This window comes from Phyllobates terribilis, unplaced genomic scaffold, assembly GCF_046119375.1.
Source record: "Phyllobates terribilis strain yellow unplaced genomic scaffold, ASM4611937v1 Scaffold_11__3_contigs__length_659146591, whole genome shotgun sequence".
Taxonomy (NCBI): Eukaryota; Metazoa; Chordata; class Amphibia; order Anura; family Dendrobatidae; genus Phyllobates; species Phyllobates terribilis.
This window is the reverse complement of record NW_027362771.1, coordinates 294,523,682-294,543,227: the sequence shown is the minus strand read 5'-3', so window position 1 is coordinate 294,543,227 and position 19,546 is coordinate 294,523,682. Positions and strand designations below refer to the sequence as shown.

Genomic DNA, 19,546 nt, shown 5'->3' with positions numbered 1-19,546 from the left:
ACACTGAAAAACACTCCATTTTTTTCCTGGTTTCCATACGCACGAATGATTCCTCTGATGATCCAACAAGGAGATGGCAGCAGTCTCGTTAATGCTATGATCAATGTTAACAAAGTGAGCACATAGCACACATATCAATCCTGCTATGTTAGTATACATCAGCAATACTACCCATGGGAGCACTCTTGTTCCTCTAATTTTGTCTACAGTCACTGCCCAATTTAGATGACTGCTGCTGGTCTAGAGTTAGAAACACCGACGATTAGCTGCAGCCAGTCATACATTTCTAAATCTTTTTGCAGCTCTCCTCTCTGGTCAATAGAGGGGTCCTAAAATCAGGGGACCCCTTTCTATAATGTCATGATAAAACAGCGTCTTTAAAAGGTAATAGTCATGAGATTCTGGTACTAGTCATGAGATTCATGCTGCCCAAACCAAAGGCAGCATGTTTCAGAAATTGACTACGTTTTTGCAGCCGTGTTTGTTTTATTCCGAAACGTTGTGGCTTTTAAGAGACAACACACCTTGAAAAGGCAACTGGGGATTATCTTTCTCAGTTGACCAAGGCTAGTCAACACAAATAGGAAGGTACCTGTCAGCCAATGGAAACTGGGTGGAGAGAAGCTGTCGGGGACCTGCCTTGGTCTAGTCATCTAAGACACATAGTCCCTGGCCAGTTTTTCAAAGTATGTTTTCACAGAGACGCCGCAGCATTTCAGAATAAAACATTCATGGCTGCAATAACAAAGCAAGTGACTGAATAATACTGCTTGTGGTTCAGGCAACATGAATCCCCTGACAGGTTCCCTTTATAGTGCTAAGGAAAATATAGAAAAACTTTAGAGTTTCATTTTAACTCAACATATAACCCTTTAAAACAAATGTGAGATATTTAAAGATTTTTACTGATGTCTTCCAATCTGCGATGAGTCTGATCACAGCGAATATCTATGTAAAATGCAACATAATATCACCAGGATTAAATTTATGTTGCAATTTCCCACAAGTAAAGAATATTTGGTATTTCAATATCGGCCCAAACATTACAATTGATAAATTCAGCCCAGCATTTTTCCCTAGATTATGGTTAAAGCAACTTCACGTGACTATTTTAGAGGAACTACTAGGAAATCAACTGGTTGCAAATCTACAAACTTTGACCACTGCTTAGATAACCTACTAACAAGTTAGAGCCTAAATGTTCAGCCATACACTGTATAACAGAATGAGTATATACAAAGATGACCTGTTTCCTGGCCTAAACCACTAGTAGCAGACCACTGGTTTCCGACAAAACATAGGAACAAACTTAACACCATAAAAAGTAGATCAGCTAATTTACGTGTTTTCTTTTTGGGTCAATGGTAGGAAACTATTGGGTATGGAGAATTTATTTAAGAAAAATCATATAATTTAGGACAACAATACTACTTGAATACAAACTTTTAAATATGTAAATTCACATATAATACCTAATGCATTTAAACAGGGTCAACTTAAAGGGGTTGTCCCGCCTTAGGGTACAAATCTGCCGTCAGTCTATGCATTGTGCACCATGAGGATTCTCCAATGCCAGCGCTATGAGCAGGCGGTCAAGTGATCACATGTATGCTATTTGCATGCTTCCGGCCATATTCTAAGTAGACACGTTTGACCTCGGTCAATGAACTTGCCTGTGACCGCATGAATGCAAATCACATACTTGCGGTCACACGACTGGAATGGCATTACTGTGAGGATTCACAAGTCTATAGCAGCATAGAGTGACTGCATGCTTGAGCCCGAAGGCCAGACAACCACTTGGCCAATATTTTCTGTAAATATCTTATATTACTTAATTCAAGTCTCTAAATGTAATTACACGTATTACAGATGACAGCCACATCACATAAAGCATTCTATCGGTATTCACAGTTATTTATTATACTGGACAACCTTTTTTCTGCTCTAGTTTGCGTGTTCATAGCTTTAGATTTACTTTAGAGACTACATAGTCATTGGCTAGACCAGAAAGCAGTGGTTTATGTATATGTGTATGCAGGTCCTACAGAAAAGATTTATACCCATGCATGTAATGCAGTGGACATTTCCTTTACACCATGACAACACAACAGCAATGTGATAAGACTTACCTAAAGGTGGTTCCATTCTGCACTGATTTTCTTGACACCAACCAACAGGTCGAAGTCTACAGTCCAAGTAAAACAACCACTGATCACAAGAATCGGATTCTTCCAAGCCAACGTAGCGCAATCGTAATCTTCCTCCGACATTTTCTAACACACTTACTATCCAGTACTGGAATGGATTCTGTGAGTCTTGTAGCTCTATGAGTGAATCAACTGTAATGAGGTCTACAGGAGCTTTTCCACGAAGAGGCTTTGCAAAGAGAAAGAAATTGCAGTTTCAATATAAAAATTCCAAATAAATAGGTAAAATAGTACTGTAATATATTGCAGTGGCGGACAGAGACGGGAAAGGGCCCCTGTGCAAGAACAGTATGTGGCCCCTTTGGAGTCTAAAAGCTCATCATAATGCACCTTATGGGATGCTTTGCAGGTGGGCGTGGGCCCCATTACCTCTTGGGGTCACGTGCATATGTATTAATGGTATGTTTGCCCCTGATATACAGATTAATAAATTATATATGTGTATAATTGAGAGACAGGCTGTGGACTACATTCTTCTACATTCATTTTATTGTCTCATTTGCATGTAAAGTAACCAATTCACTGGAAAAATCAATAATGTTCACGAATGTACCTGCTGTATTCTCCCACACCACTATTAAGAGTTTAAATTCTAAAGGTTATATTTACTTTGCATAAGGTAGGTAATTTTTGGTCAGCACTAAGGCCCTAAAGCACATTTGATAACCCATTAATTCCGGTGGAATCGGCCAACCATCTAATGTGTATAAAGGCCTCCAGAACCTCCTTTACTTCATCTGTCAGGGAAGAGTAAGAGGACTGGATAAGGATTGGGTGGTTTTGTTCAGTAGGATGAGTCTTACGGCGCTCTCTCAACACAGATTAACTGAATGCTCGGCCAAGCTGATTGTTCATGTGTATGGAGGAATTGAAATAGATAGCTGTCAGCCGAATGAGTGTTTGGCCAAGACTTATCTAAGGTGTCTGCTGACATCTATTGTTTACCTGAACAGCCCATCTATTCCCCAATGTCCCATTTTAGGAGAAACAAGGGTTGGAAAGGTCTGTCTCTGTGCAGGCAAAAGCAGAGGTATCTGGTTATATCATTTTACCTACTGAAATAATATGCATCTTTGGTGGGTTATTGTGGGAATTGGGGTAGCATTATAGGTCTACAGCACATGGGTCAATCTCTGGCCCACGGGGTGATTATATTTGGCCTGTGACACCAGAACGACCACTCCTAAGTTGGGCCATTATTCTCTATGGAGGACTATGTGGGGCCCATTATACTGTATGGAGGACTATGTGGGGCCCATTATTCTGTATAGAAAGCTATGTGGGGCCATTATACTGTTTGAAGGACTATGTGGGGCCCATTATTCTGTATGGCGGACCATGTAGGGCCTATTATTCTGTATGGAGGGCTACGTAAGGCCCATTATTCTGTATGGAGGACTATGTGGGGCCATTATACTGTTTGGAAGACTATGTGGGGCCATTATTCTGTATGGAGGACTATGTGGAGCCATTATACTATTTGGAGGACTATGTGGGGCCATTATTCTGTATAGAAAGCTATGTGGGGCCATTATACAGTATGGAGGACTATGTGGGGCCCATTATTCTGTATCGAGGACTATGTGGGGCCATTATACTGTTTGGAAGACTGTGTGGGGCCATTATTCTGTATCGAAAGCTATGTGTGGCCATTATACCGTTTGGAGGACTATAGGAGGCCTATTATTCTGTATGGAGGACTATGTGGGGCCCATTATTCTGTATGGAGGACTATGTGGAGTCATTATACTGTTTGGAGGACTATGTGGGGCCATTATTCTGTATAGAAAGCTATGTGGGGCCATTATACAGTATGGAGGACTATGTGCGGCCCATTATTCTATATGGAGGACTATGTGGGGCCTATTATTCTGTATGGAGGACTATGTGGGGCCATTATACTGTATGGAGGACTATGTGGGTCCTATTATTCTGTATGGAGGACTATGAAGGGCCCATTATACTGTATGGAGGACTATGTGGGGCCCATTATTCTGTATAGAAAGCTATATGGGGCCATTATACTGTTTGAAGGACTATGTGGGGCCCATTATTCTGTATGGCGGACCATGTGGGGTCTATTATTCTGTATGGAGGGCTATGTGGGGCCCATTATTCTGTATGGAGGACTATGTGGGGCCATTATACTGTTTGGAAGACTATGTGGGGCCATTATTCTGTATGGAGGACTATGTGGAGCCATTATACTATTTGGAGGACTATGTGGGCCCATTATTCTATATGGAGGACTATGTGGGGCCTATTATTCTGTATGGAGGGCTATGTTGGGCCCATTATTCTGTATGGAGGACTATGTGGGGCCATTATACTGTTTGGAAGACTATGTGGGGCCATTATTCTGTATAGAAAGCTATGTGGGGCCATTATACCGTTTGGAGGACTATGGGAGGCCTATTATTCTGTATGGAGGACTATGTGGGGTCCATTATTCTGTATGGAGGACTATGTGGAGCCATTATACTGTTTGGAGGACTATGTAGGGCCATTATTCTGTATAGAAAGCTATGTGGGACCATTATACAGTATGGAGGACTATGTGGGGCCTATTATTCTGTATGGAGGACTATGTGGGTCCTATTATTCTGTATGGATGACTATGAAGGGCCTATTATTGTGTATGGAGGACTGTGTGGTGCCCATTATACTGTATACTGGTTGGCCCGCGACTTTGTCCAGGTTTTTCATTTTGGCCCTCTGTGTGTTTGAGTTTGGCATCCCTAGTCTACAGCAATCTTATGTGTTTGGACATCTTTGTGTCATCGCATAAACATATTTTTGCTGGTTTCCCAGATTGTGAAGAGCATGAAGTAGAAATAGTAAAGCTACAGGAATCATAAACTATAAAGTAATGTGTTGCTAGATTAGAGATCCTGCTTACTTCTAGTGTGACATTTATCAGCAATATATATTGATACAATGGAGTGGAATTGTTTTCACTTTGTGTAGTAAAAATATCCTTTAACGACTGTGGATATTCATTTTGACAATAACTGCATGTAAAGCTCTTTGTTAAGGGGATAATGCAGTGGAAATAGACTAAAACCTATTCAGCAATGTATGGCGAGAGTTTTAATAACAGTCATTCATTGAGCTCTGATGACCCCTTTTAACACACTTTACAAGCATACCCTGAAAACCAATTCTAGAAGAGTTCACAGATCCTGCAATTGGTTTCCGTGACAACCGCCCGTCCTGCGGCTCGTTACACCGGCTCTTAACTAACTCTGTTTTCCTTATTCTCTTTTAATGAAGCACTATATTATCTTATTACACAAGATCTATTTCAAGAGTAAACACAATTTATGGAGTCATAGAAGTCGTATGATTAGAAATTACGTTAAAGTCGGGAATTTCTGCATTGTATAAATAACTTGGGTGAATTTCCCAGGCTCGGGTTTTTTGGTGTTTTTTTTGTTTGTTTTTTTAACTTAAAGTTTATCTCCACCCAATGCATTACTAAACCTTTAACTCTCTCTATATATATCTTTTATATTCCATCTCTGTTTGAGCAGGTCTGCTGCCCTTGACACAAGCAGCACTCAACCAATCGACTGCTGGCTGGATTCATACATGGACGGCTATGGAGAAGCTCTGATTACACTAACGGGGAAAAATTAGAGTTTCAGAAATGTCTTCATAAGCAAAAAGATATCTCATCACTTCCCTCCCAAATTATAAGGGCAATGTATAATTAGTGAGTCAGCCTTGTGGTTCTCATTAAAACCAAGGGTGTACCACCATAGTAGTAGTGGTATTACGCACCTAGGGTGAGGTTTACTTTAGAGTGAAAAAATAGACTGAAATAGCACCTTTCACCAAATTTTTCATGTTGAGCTGGGTTCTAAGGGGTAAAGTTTCTCATTGTGGAGAGTGACAAGCCAGGCCTGGCATGTCAGTGTAAAGAGGCCTATAGGCCATGCAATGCTGCTCTGGGAAATTAAATATGCAAATTGTCTCTTCAGAGAGGAAGAGGACTAGAACTCTAGCGCCACCTATAGGAAGCAGCAATCATAAGAGTCAATATCGACTCTAACGAGCCTTGTCACATGACTTAGGATAAAAGCCAAATTCTGGTTTGGCTTTTATCCTAAGTCATATTGCAAGACTCATTAATGAGTCGATATTGACTTTTAGGATCGCTGCCTCCAATAGAGTTCATGTTGATCTGGAAATGCAATGTAATAGTGGCTGCAGAGCGAAATAAAACAGTTTTGTTTTTTTTACTTCACCACTTCATTGCAGAGATATTAGCAAACAAAGTACTGGCACTTAATGAGTTATATTTTGTTACGTCCCAAGTTGGTGTTATCACATAGCAACTCATACAGGAAGAAGTACTATGTGCCCCCAGTCAAAACTATCTAATAACACTAAAGCTAACCCATTATGTGCCAATATTTTGATTGCTGTTACGGAAAGGCAAAATAAAAGAAAAGAAATTATATATTTCAGTTCAACATGAAAAATGTGGTGAAAGGCCCTCTTCTGTAAAAAGTAAAAGGTATCCAAGGATGCATAATTCCTACACTAATGTTACTGTGTCTCTTGCTTGACCTATCAGCGATCCACAGCTGCATGTAGCTACCAGTTTGGAGGTCTCGGTAAATACTACTGTCCACTAGTGGCATCAGGGACATCATAGAGTTTGTGAAACTTGGCACTACGGTAAGAAAAATATCGCTGGCAGTTATCAATGGGGTAAGTGCCATATATAATAGCTATATCAATAATAATATCGGATGTGGCTCAACATCATATGCCCTAAACAAGAAAGTCTGGCATCTTCTACTAGTCTAACTACAACACCTATTTCATGTATTAAAGGGAAACTAGAAATTTAGCTTTTTTAAATGATCGTATTTCCCATGCACCTGAACAATCAGAACATTTACACACTATTAATTTAAGAATATCTATATCTATATCAGATTTGGTCTTAAGACAGGTTTCAACAAGATGTGTTGCTCCATGCTAGAGGTATAAGTACATCCTTATGAAAACTTGTAGTACTAAGTTTCTATAAATGAAGTAGGTATTTCTTTCCTTTAAAGCAACACTCCAGCGTTGTTGTTTTTTTTATTTTAGCGCTGGAATGGTGGCACTAATGTAAGTTCCCTGAACCTAGTATTATACTTACCAGCAGTTCCCGGTACCACTTCGATTCTGCGCTGCCATCTTGTGACCACAACTTCTGATTGATCGGAAATCAGATGTATTGGTCTCAAGCTCTCAATGCAAGTTTCTGAGAGCCTCATTTTGGCCGCGTTCTGGCTCTCATAGACTTATATTGAGTTGTGACTAGTGATGAGCGAGCATGCTCATTACTCGAGATTTACGAGCATGCTCGGGTGCTCACTGAGTATCTTCGGCGTTCGAATGTTATGTTTGAGTCACTGTGTATGCATGATTTGCGACTGATTGACATTTTTAATACATGTGAGGAATGCCTGTTTGTAAGGCATTCCTCACATATATTAAAGCTGTCAAACAGTCCCAAATCATGCATACACAGTGACTCAAACATAACATTCGAACACACCGAAGATAGTCGGCGAGCATCCGAGCATGCTCACCGAAAGGGCTAATAGAACACTCTCGCTCATCACTAGTTGTGACCTCCAACTCACCCAGCAAACACTGGATCGATCCGGCAGGTCACAAACTGCTGGAGCGGTGCAGATAAAAGATGAAGATGGTGGCTGGTAAGTATGAGACTAGAGCAGGGGTCTTAGATTAGTAGCACCACTCCAGGGCTGTAATAAAAAAAAAACACTTGATGTTTTTATTACTTTTACTTTTATCATTGATTAAGGTTTTCTAGTTCATCTTTAAATAGGAATGTCAGAAAATAACTTAGTGTTTAAATTAAATTTTTGTATTACATGTATTTTTTCCAGATCAAGATTTTATTTAAAAAAATGTAAAAAAATATTATCTTGCAATTTTCACTTTGGTCATTGGAAGTATATTACTCTCTTACTTCCAGTCCTTGCAAGAACAGTTTTCAGCAGGCATCAGATGAAGGGTTACTATGACCGGTAACACCTCTATATACAGCTGATAGCACAGGATCCATCAATCACAATAGGTGATGTCATAGCCCCCTCTGCTCACTCCCCCTCCCTTCACAATGATCTTTGCACATACTCAATGGACACTTATATAAAAGACCTAAGGTCAGAGTCTGTTCTTTGTGGCTAATGTACATGGGTTGTTTCCTGAAACAACAGGAAGATAGACTATAAAAAAGCTCTAGTAACCAGGGTGAAAATGGGAAAATTTCTCATTTTTATTTTCTTCCCTGTGTTTGTGTGGGTTTCCTCCTGCACTCCATAGACATATTGCTAGGGAATTTAGATTGTGAGCCCAAATGGGGACAATGGTGATAATGCACTTGAATATGATGGTGCTATATAAGCAAGTAAAATAATTAAATGAAAACATTAATATAGCAGGCATTGTACATGCTTACTAAAGCATCATTTGTACAGGGTGTCTTTGGGCCTAAATGATCTGTGGATCAATTGTGATGTTTAGAAGCGGACCCCAGTGACAATACATTTATAAACTATCCTGTGGATACCGTATGTTGTTTATGTGACAATGATACTGATCCTCAAAAATATATTCAATTACAATTTAGAGATAAGAAATAGGGAATAAAATAACCCACTATAAGAAAACAAATTTATACAATAACAATGCAATGTAAGAGAATAGTCCAATAATACACACATACAATAATAATTGCATATACTCCAATAATACTTACATACTCCAATATACTACAATAATAATACAATGTAAGAGGATAGTCCAATAATACACACATACAATAACAATTACATATACTACAATAATAATACGATGTAAGAAAATTACATACTCCTTCTAGAAGCTTTGCTGGAGCAGTCCTGGAGCCAGTCAGATCGTGAATAAGGAACTCGGCCCAGTCTGTGCATTTCTCTTTTATTCCTGAAAAGAAATTGCTCTAGTTAGTGTAACAATTCATAAGAACAATATTCTATGTAAATAGTACAGCCTTTCTATATACTATTAATCTTCTGTACTTTCCAAAGATACAGTAATTTTAGACCAGTCCATGTTGGATATTGTAATTTTGCAACAGTTTAAAGGTAATAGGTTGAAGAGCTGTGTTCTAAGTTACAAATCCTAGTGCACAAATTGCTGACGTGCCCTTATGAGAATTGTTCAGTTTTGTATAGATAAAGTTCCTTTTATGAACACTAAATGTGCTCCTTTTTATGCAGTTCTTTAAACGAGTTGTCACATCTTCATTCTTCAGGAGTGCACAGCTCCCCCTTTCACAGGTTCCTGCTTGCCGGGGGATGGTGCGCTCCTTATAATTGACAGTTTGGACTAGTGACATGGCAGAGTTGATGGCCCGCACTGTGGACTCTCCTGTCCCTCAGCAGTATTGGAGGCATGCAGGGGCACTGAACCCTGCCAGATACAAAGATGTGCTCCTTGCCCAGGAGACCAGTCATCGCTGATAGCCTACTGTGGTGGCTGGTTACCTAGGCAACAAGCAATAACCTTTAAAATTAAAAATTCCTCTGTTCTACAAATCAGAGAGGATTTTTCATAAGTGGAAATTGTAAAGTTGCTTGTTTTTATAAGAACTTTTCAATTTTGCCCATTTAAGAAGTTGAAACTGCCCCTTTAAATAGTATGACCTATCAGACAAAAAATACAGCAATTCAATCTGTGTTCTATAAATCAAAATTGGATTTACAATTAGTAGCTACATACTGTTTATCCTCATTTTTGTTAGAGACTATTGGTTGTGAATTATTTCACAGAAATTGTGGCACGTGTATATGTGAATAGCTTGTACTTACAGTGGAACATTTCCTCTTACTACAGACTCTCTCATCTCTCGGCATCACAGACTTGGCCCTATCCTGGATCTCCTCATACCTAACAGACAGGACATTCAGTGTCTCCCACTCACACACCACCTCCTCATCTCACCCCCTATCTGTCGGTGTCCCCCAAGGTTCAGTTCTAGGAACGCTGCTCTTCTCCATCTACACCATAGGCCTGGGACAGCTCATAGAATCTCATGGCTTTCATTATCACCTCTATGCTGATGACACACAGTTCTACCTCTCTGGACCCAATATCGCCTCCTTACTAACCAAAATCCCACAATGTCTGTCTGCTATTTCATCCTTCTTCTTAGCCAGATTTCTAAAACTTAACATGGACAAAACAGAATTCATCATCTTTCCACCATCTCATTCAACCCCCCCAACTGATCTATCTATCAACGTCAATGGCTGCCCACTCTCCCCAGTCCCTCAAGCTCGCTGTCTTGGGGTAACTCTGGACTTTGGACTCTGAACTCTCCTTCAAACCACATATCCAAGCCCTTTCCAGTTCCTGCCGACTCCAACTCAAAAATATCTCCCGGATACGCACATTCCTCAACCATGAATCTGCAAAAACACTAGTGCACGCCTTCATCATCTCCTGCCTTGATTACGGCAACCTCCTGCTCTGTGGCCTCCCCTCTAACACTCTCGCACCCCTCCAATCTATCCTAAACTCTGCTGCCCGACTAATCCACCTGTCCCCCTGCTATTCCCCAGCCTCTCCTCTCTGTCAATCTCTTCACTGGCTCCCCATTGCTCAGAGACTCCAGTTCAAAACCCTAACCATGACATACAAAGCCATTCACAACCTGTCTCCTCCATATATCTCCGACCTAGTCTCCCGTTACATACCCGCACGCAACCTCCGATCCTCACAAGATCTCCTTCTCTACTCCCCTCTTATCTCCTCCTCCCACAACTGTATACACGATTTCTCCCGTGCTTCCGCCCTACTCTGGAACTCTCTACCACAACGTATCAGACTCTCGCCTACCGTGGAAACCTTCAAAAGGAACCTGAAGACCCACCTCTTCCGACAAGCCTACAACCTGCAGTAACCACCGCTCCACCATACCGCTGCACGACCAGCTCTACCCTCACCTACTGTATCCTCACCCATCCCTTGTAGATTGTGAGCCCTCGTGGGCAGGGTCCTCGCTCCTCCTGTACCAGTCGCTGTCACATTGTGTTCAAGATTATTGTAATTGTTCTTGTATTATACCCCTTTTTCACATGTAAAGTGCCATGGAATAAATGGCGCTATAATAATAAATAATAATAATACTTATCCCATTACATTATATACAAGCATAATCCAGATGTTCAAGAATTTATATTTTAGCAATTTTATAGTAATATATATATATATAGTTTTATATTATAGTAATATTATGGATGGAAACAAAACTTAAAAAATCCTAGAACAGAAGCTCTTGCAGAACCTTTTACAGTATTATCAGGGATAATTGGGACAACAGATAAGGCAGAGTTTAAACACAGATAATGTCAACTATGAAACAATTTGGCAAAGGACTATGCAGTAAACTGTATTTGGGCTGAACATATTCAAAAGTCCGAAGTTCTCTACAAAGTTCTATTCAGTGTTATTTAAAAGTATTAAAAAGATATTTTATATTATTGTCATGTTCAATATATCATCATCTGCACAACAGTCGGTTTATAATTTTTGTTTAGCTGTAGCGAGTAAACAATTTGTCCATAAGATCATTCGTCCATCCACCAGTGTCAGTGTATGGTCAGTTTGAGTGACTGCAATGGCCAATGTGGACAAAAATGTCACTCGTTCACCAGGTGATTGACAGTTGTCCAACCATGACCTACTTCTATCTAATGTGTGTGGCATCCAACTTTAGTTTTACAAGTTAATACAAAGGGAGAACCTTACTGATTCTCATGATGTCAAATACCCTGATGAGAATAAGCATCTACAGCATTGAGGCAAGAAGAAACTCTCCTCTCTTCTACAGAGGAAAGGTGCTTTTATATAGAGCTTTTGTGAGTCTCTCTAATCAGTAAGACAGAAGTAATGGACATTTGATAATTTAGAGAAATAAATAGAGTACAGACCAAAAGTTTGGACACACCTTCTCATTTAAAGATTTTTCTGTATTTTCATGACTTTGAAAATTGTACATTCACACTGAAGACATCAAAACTATGAATTAACACATGTGGAATTATATACTTAACAAAAAAGTGTGAAACAACTGAAAATATGTCTTATATTCTAGGTTCTTCAAAGTAGCCACCTTTTGCTTTGATGACTGCTTTGCACACTCTTGGCATACTCTTGATGAGCTTCAAGAGGTAGTCACCGGAAATGGTTTTCACTTCATAGGTGTGCCCTGTCAGGTTTAATAAGTGGGATTTCTTGCCTTATAAATGGGGTTGGGACCATCAGTTGTGTTGTGCAGAAGTCAGATGGATACACAGCTGATAGTCCTACTGAATAGACTGTTAGAATTTGTATTATGGCAAGAAAAAAGCAGCTAAGTAAAGAAAAACGAGTGGCCATCATTACTTTAAGAAATGAAGGTCAGTCAGTCCGAAAAATTGGGCAAACTTTGAAAGTGTCCCCAAGTGCAGTTGCAAAAACCATCAAGCGCTACAAAGAAACTGGCTCACATGAGGACCCCTCCTGGAAAGGAAGACCAAGAGTCACCTCTGCTTCTGAGGATAACTTTATCCGAGTCACCAGCCTCAGAAATCGCAGGTTAACAGCAGCTCAGATTAGAGACCTGGTCAATGCCACACAGAGTTCTAGCAGCAGACACATCTCTACAACAACTGTTGAGAGGAGACTTTGTGCAGCAGGCCTTCATGGTAAAATAGCTGCTAGGAAACCACTGCTAAGGACAGGCAACAAGCAGAAGAGACTTGTTTGGGCTAAAGAACACAAGGAATGGACAGTGGAAATCTGTGCTTTGGTCTGATGAGTCCAAATTTGAGATCTTTGGTTCCAACCACCGTATCGTTGTGCGACACAGAAAAGGTGAACGGATGGACTCTACATGCCTGGTTCCCACCGTGAAGCATGGAGGAGGAGGTGTGATGGTGTGGGGGTGCTTTGCTGGTGACACTGTTGGGGATTTATTCAAAATTGAAGGCATACTGAACCAGCATGGCTACCACAGCATCTTGCAGCGACATGCTATTCCATCCGGTTTGCGATTAGTTGGACCATCGTTTATTTTTCAACAGGACAATGACCCCAAACACACCTCCAGGCTGTGTAAGGGCTATTTGACCAAGAAGGAGAGTGACGGGGTGCTACGCCAGATGACCTGGCCTCCACAGTCACCAGACCTGAACCCAATCGAGATGGTTTGGTGTGAGCTGGACCGCAGAGTGAAGGCAAAAGGGCCAACAAGTGCTAAGCATCTCTGTGAACTTCTTTAAGATTGTTGGAAGACCATTTCCGGTGACTACCTCTTGAAGCTCATCAAGAGAATGCCAAGAGTGTGCAAAGCAGTCATCAAAGCAAAAGGTGGCTACTTTGAAGAACCTAGAATATAAGACATATTTTCAGTTGTTTCACACTTTTTTGTTAAGTATATAATTCCACATGTGTTAATTCATAGTTTTGATGCCTTCAGCGTGAATGTACAATTTTCATACTCATGAAAATACAAAAAAATATTTAAATGAGAAGGTGTGTCCAAACTTTTGGTCTGTACTGTATATGGAGCCCATTAGAGATGAGTGATTCAACCCTGGTTGAGTGGCCACATCGGTATACTACATTGGCCTGACAGGAGACCTGCAAACTTTTCCTACTGCCAACATCCCCGCGTCCTCTTTTGCATAACGTCATGTGAGCGTTACCCCGCAACGATGACATCATGCCAGGCTGGCTAATTAAAAGAGGAGACAGCAGATAGGAGGAAGTTCACAGGGCTCTTATCTAGCAGCAAGGGTCCTATGAATGGATTTTGCCATGTACGGGGTCCATAGATGTAGTGATAGTGACTTGAGACTGACCTGTCTTGACTGGACTGTCAAAAAAAAACAATATACCAAACATATTCCCGTACGTTACCTCCCTGAACTATCAGATAAGACCTGGCATTATTGTATAGGGTGAGAGGTATTTCTCACCAGGCCCCAGGTTACTACACTGCAGTCCGCAGTGTTAATATGTGACCGATCTATGTCATTAAACATCTTATTTGATTTATACAAATTGCATGACATTAATAAAGTGTAAAGCTTACAGACGGATTAGTGATGATTCATTCAAGAACAAAGGGCGTTATATGTGATCAGGAAGCAAGCACGCAGTCCGCAGACATACATTTATATGCAAAAACATGCACATGACAAGTCATCCTGAAAGCGGTGGAGGTAAACTGTAAGCATTTCTTCCTTTTACAGCATTGAGGACACTTCCTCCTTCAGGGCTAAGAAATGCCAAAAATGACTGCTAAAAGCTGTGTGTAGTCTCATAGTAGATATCATGCTACAGGCTGAAATCACTTGCCCAGGTTTCTCACGGTTACATTTCAATTATATTATTTATTACTAATTATTTCTTCTTCTGTAGGACTGTCCCACAATTTGATCAGTCTAATCTCATAAGAATTAGGAAATGTGTTAACTGGTATTAAAGGGGTTTTCTAGCGTCAGAAAAATTTGACTGACTCCTTTTCAAAACAGTGCCATGCTTGTCTACAGGTTGTGTGTGGTATTACAGCTTTGTACTATTCACTTGTAGCGGTGCTATTTTTCGATGAAGGCAGCCATGATTGTCTGATACTGAACAATATTATGTCCATAGCGGTTGGTGTCATTCCTGCATTATGATCTCTTTATGAGCTTCAGCAAATCCTGCAAATTCTGTTAGGGTGCTTTTAAGCACAGCTTTTTATAAAGGCTTTTTTTTCCAGAAAAACAAGCTGCTTAAAAAAAAAAGAAGCAAAACAATCTAGGAAGAAAGTCCGAGGGATGAATTCATACAGTACAGATTGCGTTGCAGATAATCCATGTCATAGATCGGAATGGGGTTATTTCCTATGAATGGGACAATCGCAGAACTTTCAGCCAGAAAATCAGCAGAGTGTATATTAAATGTGACCCTTTGTGCCAAGTGGGTGGATGTGCAGGATTTCAATAAGGCTAGGGCTACACACCGACATTGGCCGCGACACCTGTCGTGTGACTAGGGTTTGCCCAGTGCCGCTGCTACTTTGCTGCACAATACAAGTGAATAAGGTCACATTGCGGCCCTTAGGGTTATACACCTGCAATAAGCAAGTTGTAAAAAAATCTGACAAGGTTGTTCTTCTTACAACTTGCTTGTTGCAGTCGCAGAAGCCTTGGGGTCACAATGTGATCCCATTCACTTCTATTGCGTAGCAATGTAGCAGCGACACCGAATAAACCTTGGTCGCGTAACTGATGTCGCGGGTGAAGTCACCATGTAGCTCCAGACATCAGTTTTTTCTCGTAAAAGTTCTATCTATGGTTTTCACAAAAAAACTTGTACCTATTATAGTCTATGGAGCTGTTCACATGTCCATGTATTCCTGTGGAATGAGTGGTCTGTCCAAAATCACAGAGACATCCAATTTTGATACGAGTCTGGATGAAACTCGCCAATGCGAGTCTATGGATGACACTGACTATTTGATATGAGAAGTTTGAAAAACTTCCATCAGATGTTTTTTTCATCAGAGAAAAACTGATGGATTTCTGACCAAGCTCTGCTGGCAAAAACTGACACTGACTAAACTCTGATGAAACTCTGATCAAAAGCACTCAAGACACTAGGACCATTTGTTGTGTATGAAAAAAATCACTGACGTCTGAAAAAGGCCTAAAGGCTCATTCAGACATCAGTTTTTCACACACGTGTTCTCTCAGTGTTTTTCACGGATAGAACTCGTACCCATTATATTCTATGGGACTGTTCATATGGCCGTATATTTTTGCAGACAAACACAGAGACATCTGATTTTGTTGTAAGACACAGATCAAACTCGCCAAACCAAGTCTCTGGGTCAGTGAATGGCACCAGGATACCATCGGTGTGCCATGTGTGTGTTCTCTGTTTTTCACTTACTGATGGGAGTAGCTGGAGAAAGTTCCAACAGTTTTTCTTTTGCTTATGAGAAAGGTCTCGTTCAGATGAGGGTATTAAATGGACATGTCCTGTTGAGTAATAATAAGATGGCACACTGACCAATGTAATTCATTAGGACTGTTCAGATGACAATTTTTTCACACAGACCGAGAGTCTATAAAAATTGCTGCCTACACTATTCTCTTCAAAGTCTCAGATGAGTCTCACTCATTCAGGTCTATGGGTGTTCCAAAAAAAAAAAAACCCCAAAAAAAGATCCCATATGGATCATCCATATAGCATCTGATTTTTTGGCGGATACATTACCATTATTAATATAGAAAACTCTATCTGATCATGTACATTTTACACTGTTAATGTATAAAATCAGATGTCAAATGGATACATGGATGGCACATGATTGACAATATGGATGAAACTTGGATGATTTTTCATACCCTTGTGTGACACCAGCCAAAAACTGATAAAACTCGGATGGTAAAAACTGACACAATGACCAAATACTGATGGAAATCTAATTCTGGGGCATCTTCTCAGAACTTTTGGTTGTGCCGTTCCTCTGTTATTCCCCTAGAAATGTATAAATAAACTGAAAATTATTAGCTGGAGTGTGTCACAGCACAGACACAGTGCTAACAGTATCAAGGCCTCCATACACATTAGACTAATGTAGGCTGAACCTGCTGATATCGATGGGTTCAGCAGAAGGTCTACTGTGGATGAGTGAGTGGACCAAATGATGGTCTGGAGAGATGTCTATCGCATTGTTCTCCTGGAGACAAGCTGCCGGCTTACGTGTCATTCGGTGGCTTTCTCATAGAGGACATATGACCGACGCTTGGCCGAAAAAACGCTCTTGTGTATGGCAAAGTGGGTCAAGATGGCTGTCGAATGAAACATCATTTGGCTGATAGCCATCTAATCTGTATGGCCAGCTTTAGACACACATCTTTGACAAGAAGACCTTTAACACCCAGTGGTCAACTTATTCATTCATTTTTGGGAGAAATAGCAAAGGAACGGCTCAACACCTCAGTAACCTTCTGCCGAATTATTGTTCATGGGGAATGCAAGAATTTACTAAAATAAGATAATCAGTTACATAAGTACAAATGTCCTCACACTGCTACCAATGCACAGTAATTGGTCAAAGTGCTCCTGTAGTATGCAGCCTATCTCCATGTCTAGGACAGCACAGGACTGCATTTTAGAGAATATTTACAGTTATAAGTTATTATGGAAATGGGTCAGAGAATAGCCACAACGGAAATAAAATATTCATGTTAGAACAAGATACTTGAAGAGGTTTTGACATTTGACTGGCCTTTAGCTATAAAAGATGGATGGCCTGGAGCGAATCCTATACTTATCCACTGCCCGAGAGTTATTATAGGGTGCACTGTCTGCGCTATAGATGCTGGAGAGTGGTACAAGAAAACCAGTGTCAAATTGCATCTTACATTTAAATAAGATGTCTGTTAAAATCAAGTTCAGTAAATTATTGGAATGGCTCTAAAATACCCAGAGGAAGCCCTCAAGGATATCAATGAAGGCTGGAATTAATTATGAAACCTTTATACTGCTACCAAAATGTTTCACCAGTTAATACTACTGTTAGGCCGATCTCAGACATCCGTATATCACGGTGTGAGTATAGACCAAGCCCTCATATGTACCTATGAGGACATACGCATATGAGGAGATAGTCCGTTCAGAAATCACTGTTGTCTGAATTCAGCTTTCACATTCAGGGGTAATAATATGTCGCCGTTCCTCCACCTCTGTTGACTGCTGTTTTATCTGAATAGTAGGGCTAAGTTACCACAATAAACTCTGTAAAAAACTCAGTTTGCACATATCCTTAAAGCTTAGTTCCCACAATGAGTATTTGGTGAGTTTTTGATGCGGCAGAAAATCTGGAAGATTTGCTAAATTGGGTTACTTGATTTTTTTTCATTATTTTTGAATATTTTTTACATGTGTTTTATCGCACGTTTTCCGCTGCATTTTTTTTGTCTATTTTTGGTATGTCATGTTTTAAATAAAACTGATTTGTATCGAACACTTCCAGTAACTCAGCTTTCATAAAACTTTATTGATAAAGTCATGAATGGATTACATGCGTTTTCCAGTGCGAAAATGCACTTAAAACGAAACATCTTTTTTTACTTGCAGATTGTCCTTATCACTATTTCTGCATTTTTCACCCACTCCTGGTTTTGGCTTACAAATACTGAATGTGTGAAAATGACCTAAGAGTCCGTTCACACTGAGAATTTTTACTTGTGGTCAAAAACTATGAATTTCTTAGTGAAATTGGTTAAGGAAACTCTCCTTTTTGGGGAGTTTTTGGAGGAGTTTTGCACTTCTTGCAGCAGTTTTGAAGAGGTGTTTAAGGCTTTTTTTTTCATGAAGCGTTTTCGTAGCCTTTTAATTGGACAGTGCATAGTTTGGTGCATTTTACTTCATAAGTCACTTCGAAGAACTGACATGCACTTTCTTTTCTCCAACTAGGCATCTTGGAAAGTCTGAAGCAATTCAAAGACAAGCAAAAGCCTGAGCATATCAACAGCGAGTTGTTTTTCCATAGAAATGAATAATAAAATTATTTCCAACGTTCTGTGAGTGTTTTCTCAGTGTTTTTAAGAATGCTCATAGGCAGAGCAGAAAAGATATAGTTGCAACTTTAAGGTTATGTTCTCATAATGTGATTGTGCTTTGTTTATGACACAATTTTTCGGTAAAATAAAACTATAGTTTTCGGCTCCTTTGGAAAATCACAACAAAAAACGCAGCAGAATTGCATCGTGTGAACATGACCTAATAGCTCTTCTCATAAATAAAATTATAATTTGAATGATTAAACTAATAATATACATTAGCTCATATTTATGAAAAAGAATCTATTAGCTGGTTGAAAATAATGTATTATGTATTAATTTAATCTTGTTTGATTACCATGATTATTCACATTGATGGAAAGGCATAATTTGCTGACTGCTGAGACAGCTAATTAACATTAGGTCTCATGCCAGTCATTTATTAGCCATTTCAGAACCTTGCCTAACCAGAAACACATGGTTAGAGTTATAATAAAACATGCTGAAAGAAAGAACATGGTGTACAGAGAAAATTAAGTGACAAATATCAACCAGGTTTTTAAGATACAATTAAAAAAAAGTTTCAGTTTATAGTTGAGTAATTATGTCAAATTAGTCATCGATACTGTTCTGCTTTATTATTGCTAACATCATGTAATTTTGTCTTTGAGAATGTAATTAAAGTCTATAATGATACTAGAACATGGCTTTTTT

The 19,546-nt window shown here is 39.7% G+C and overlaps 1 protein-coding gene across 5 annotated transcripts in view; it reads right to left on the bottom strand.

Moving 5' to 3' along the window:
• SFMBT2 (Scm like with four mbt domains 2) overlaps positions 1-19,546 on the bottom strand; it is a 281,711-nt gene that overhangs the window by 95,031 nt on the left and 167,134 nt on the right. For all 5 annotated transcript variants that reach the window (XM_073652450.1, XM_073652449.1, XM_073652448.1 and 2 more), the window contains 2 exons: positions 9,118-9,206; positions 2,133-2,379 (listed from right to left, as the gene is read on the bottom strand). In XM_073652450.1, coding sequence (XP_073508551.1) covers positions 2,133-2,379; positions 9,118-9,206 — 336 coding nt within the window. The remainder of the gene's footprint in view (positions 1-2,132; positions 2,380-9,117; positions 9,207-19,546) is intronic.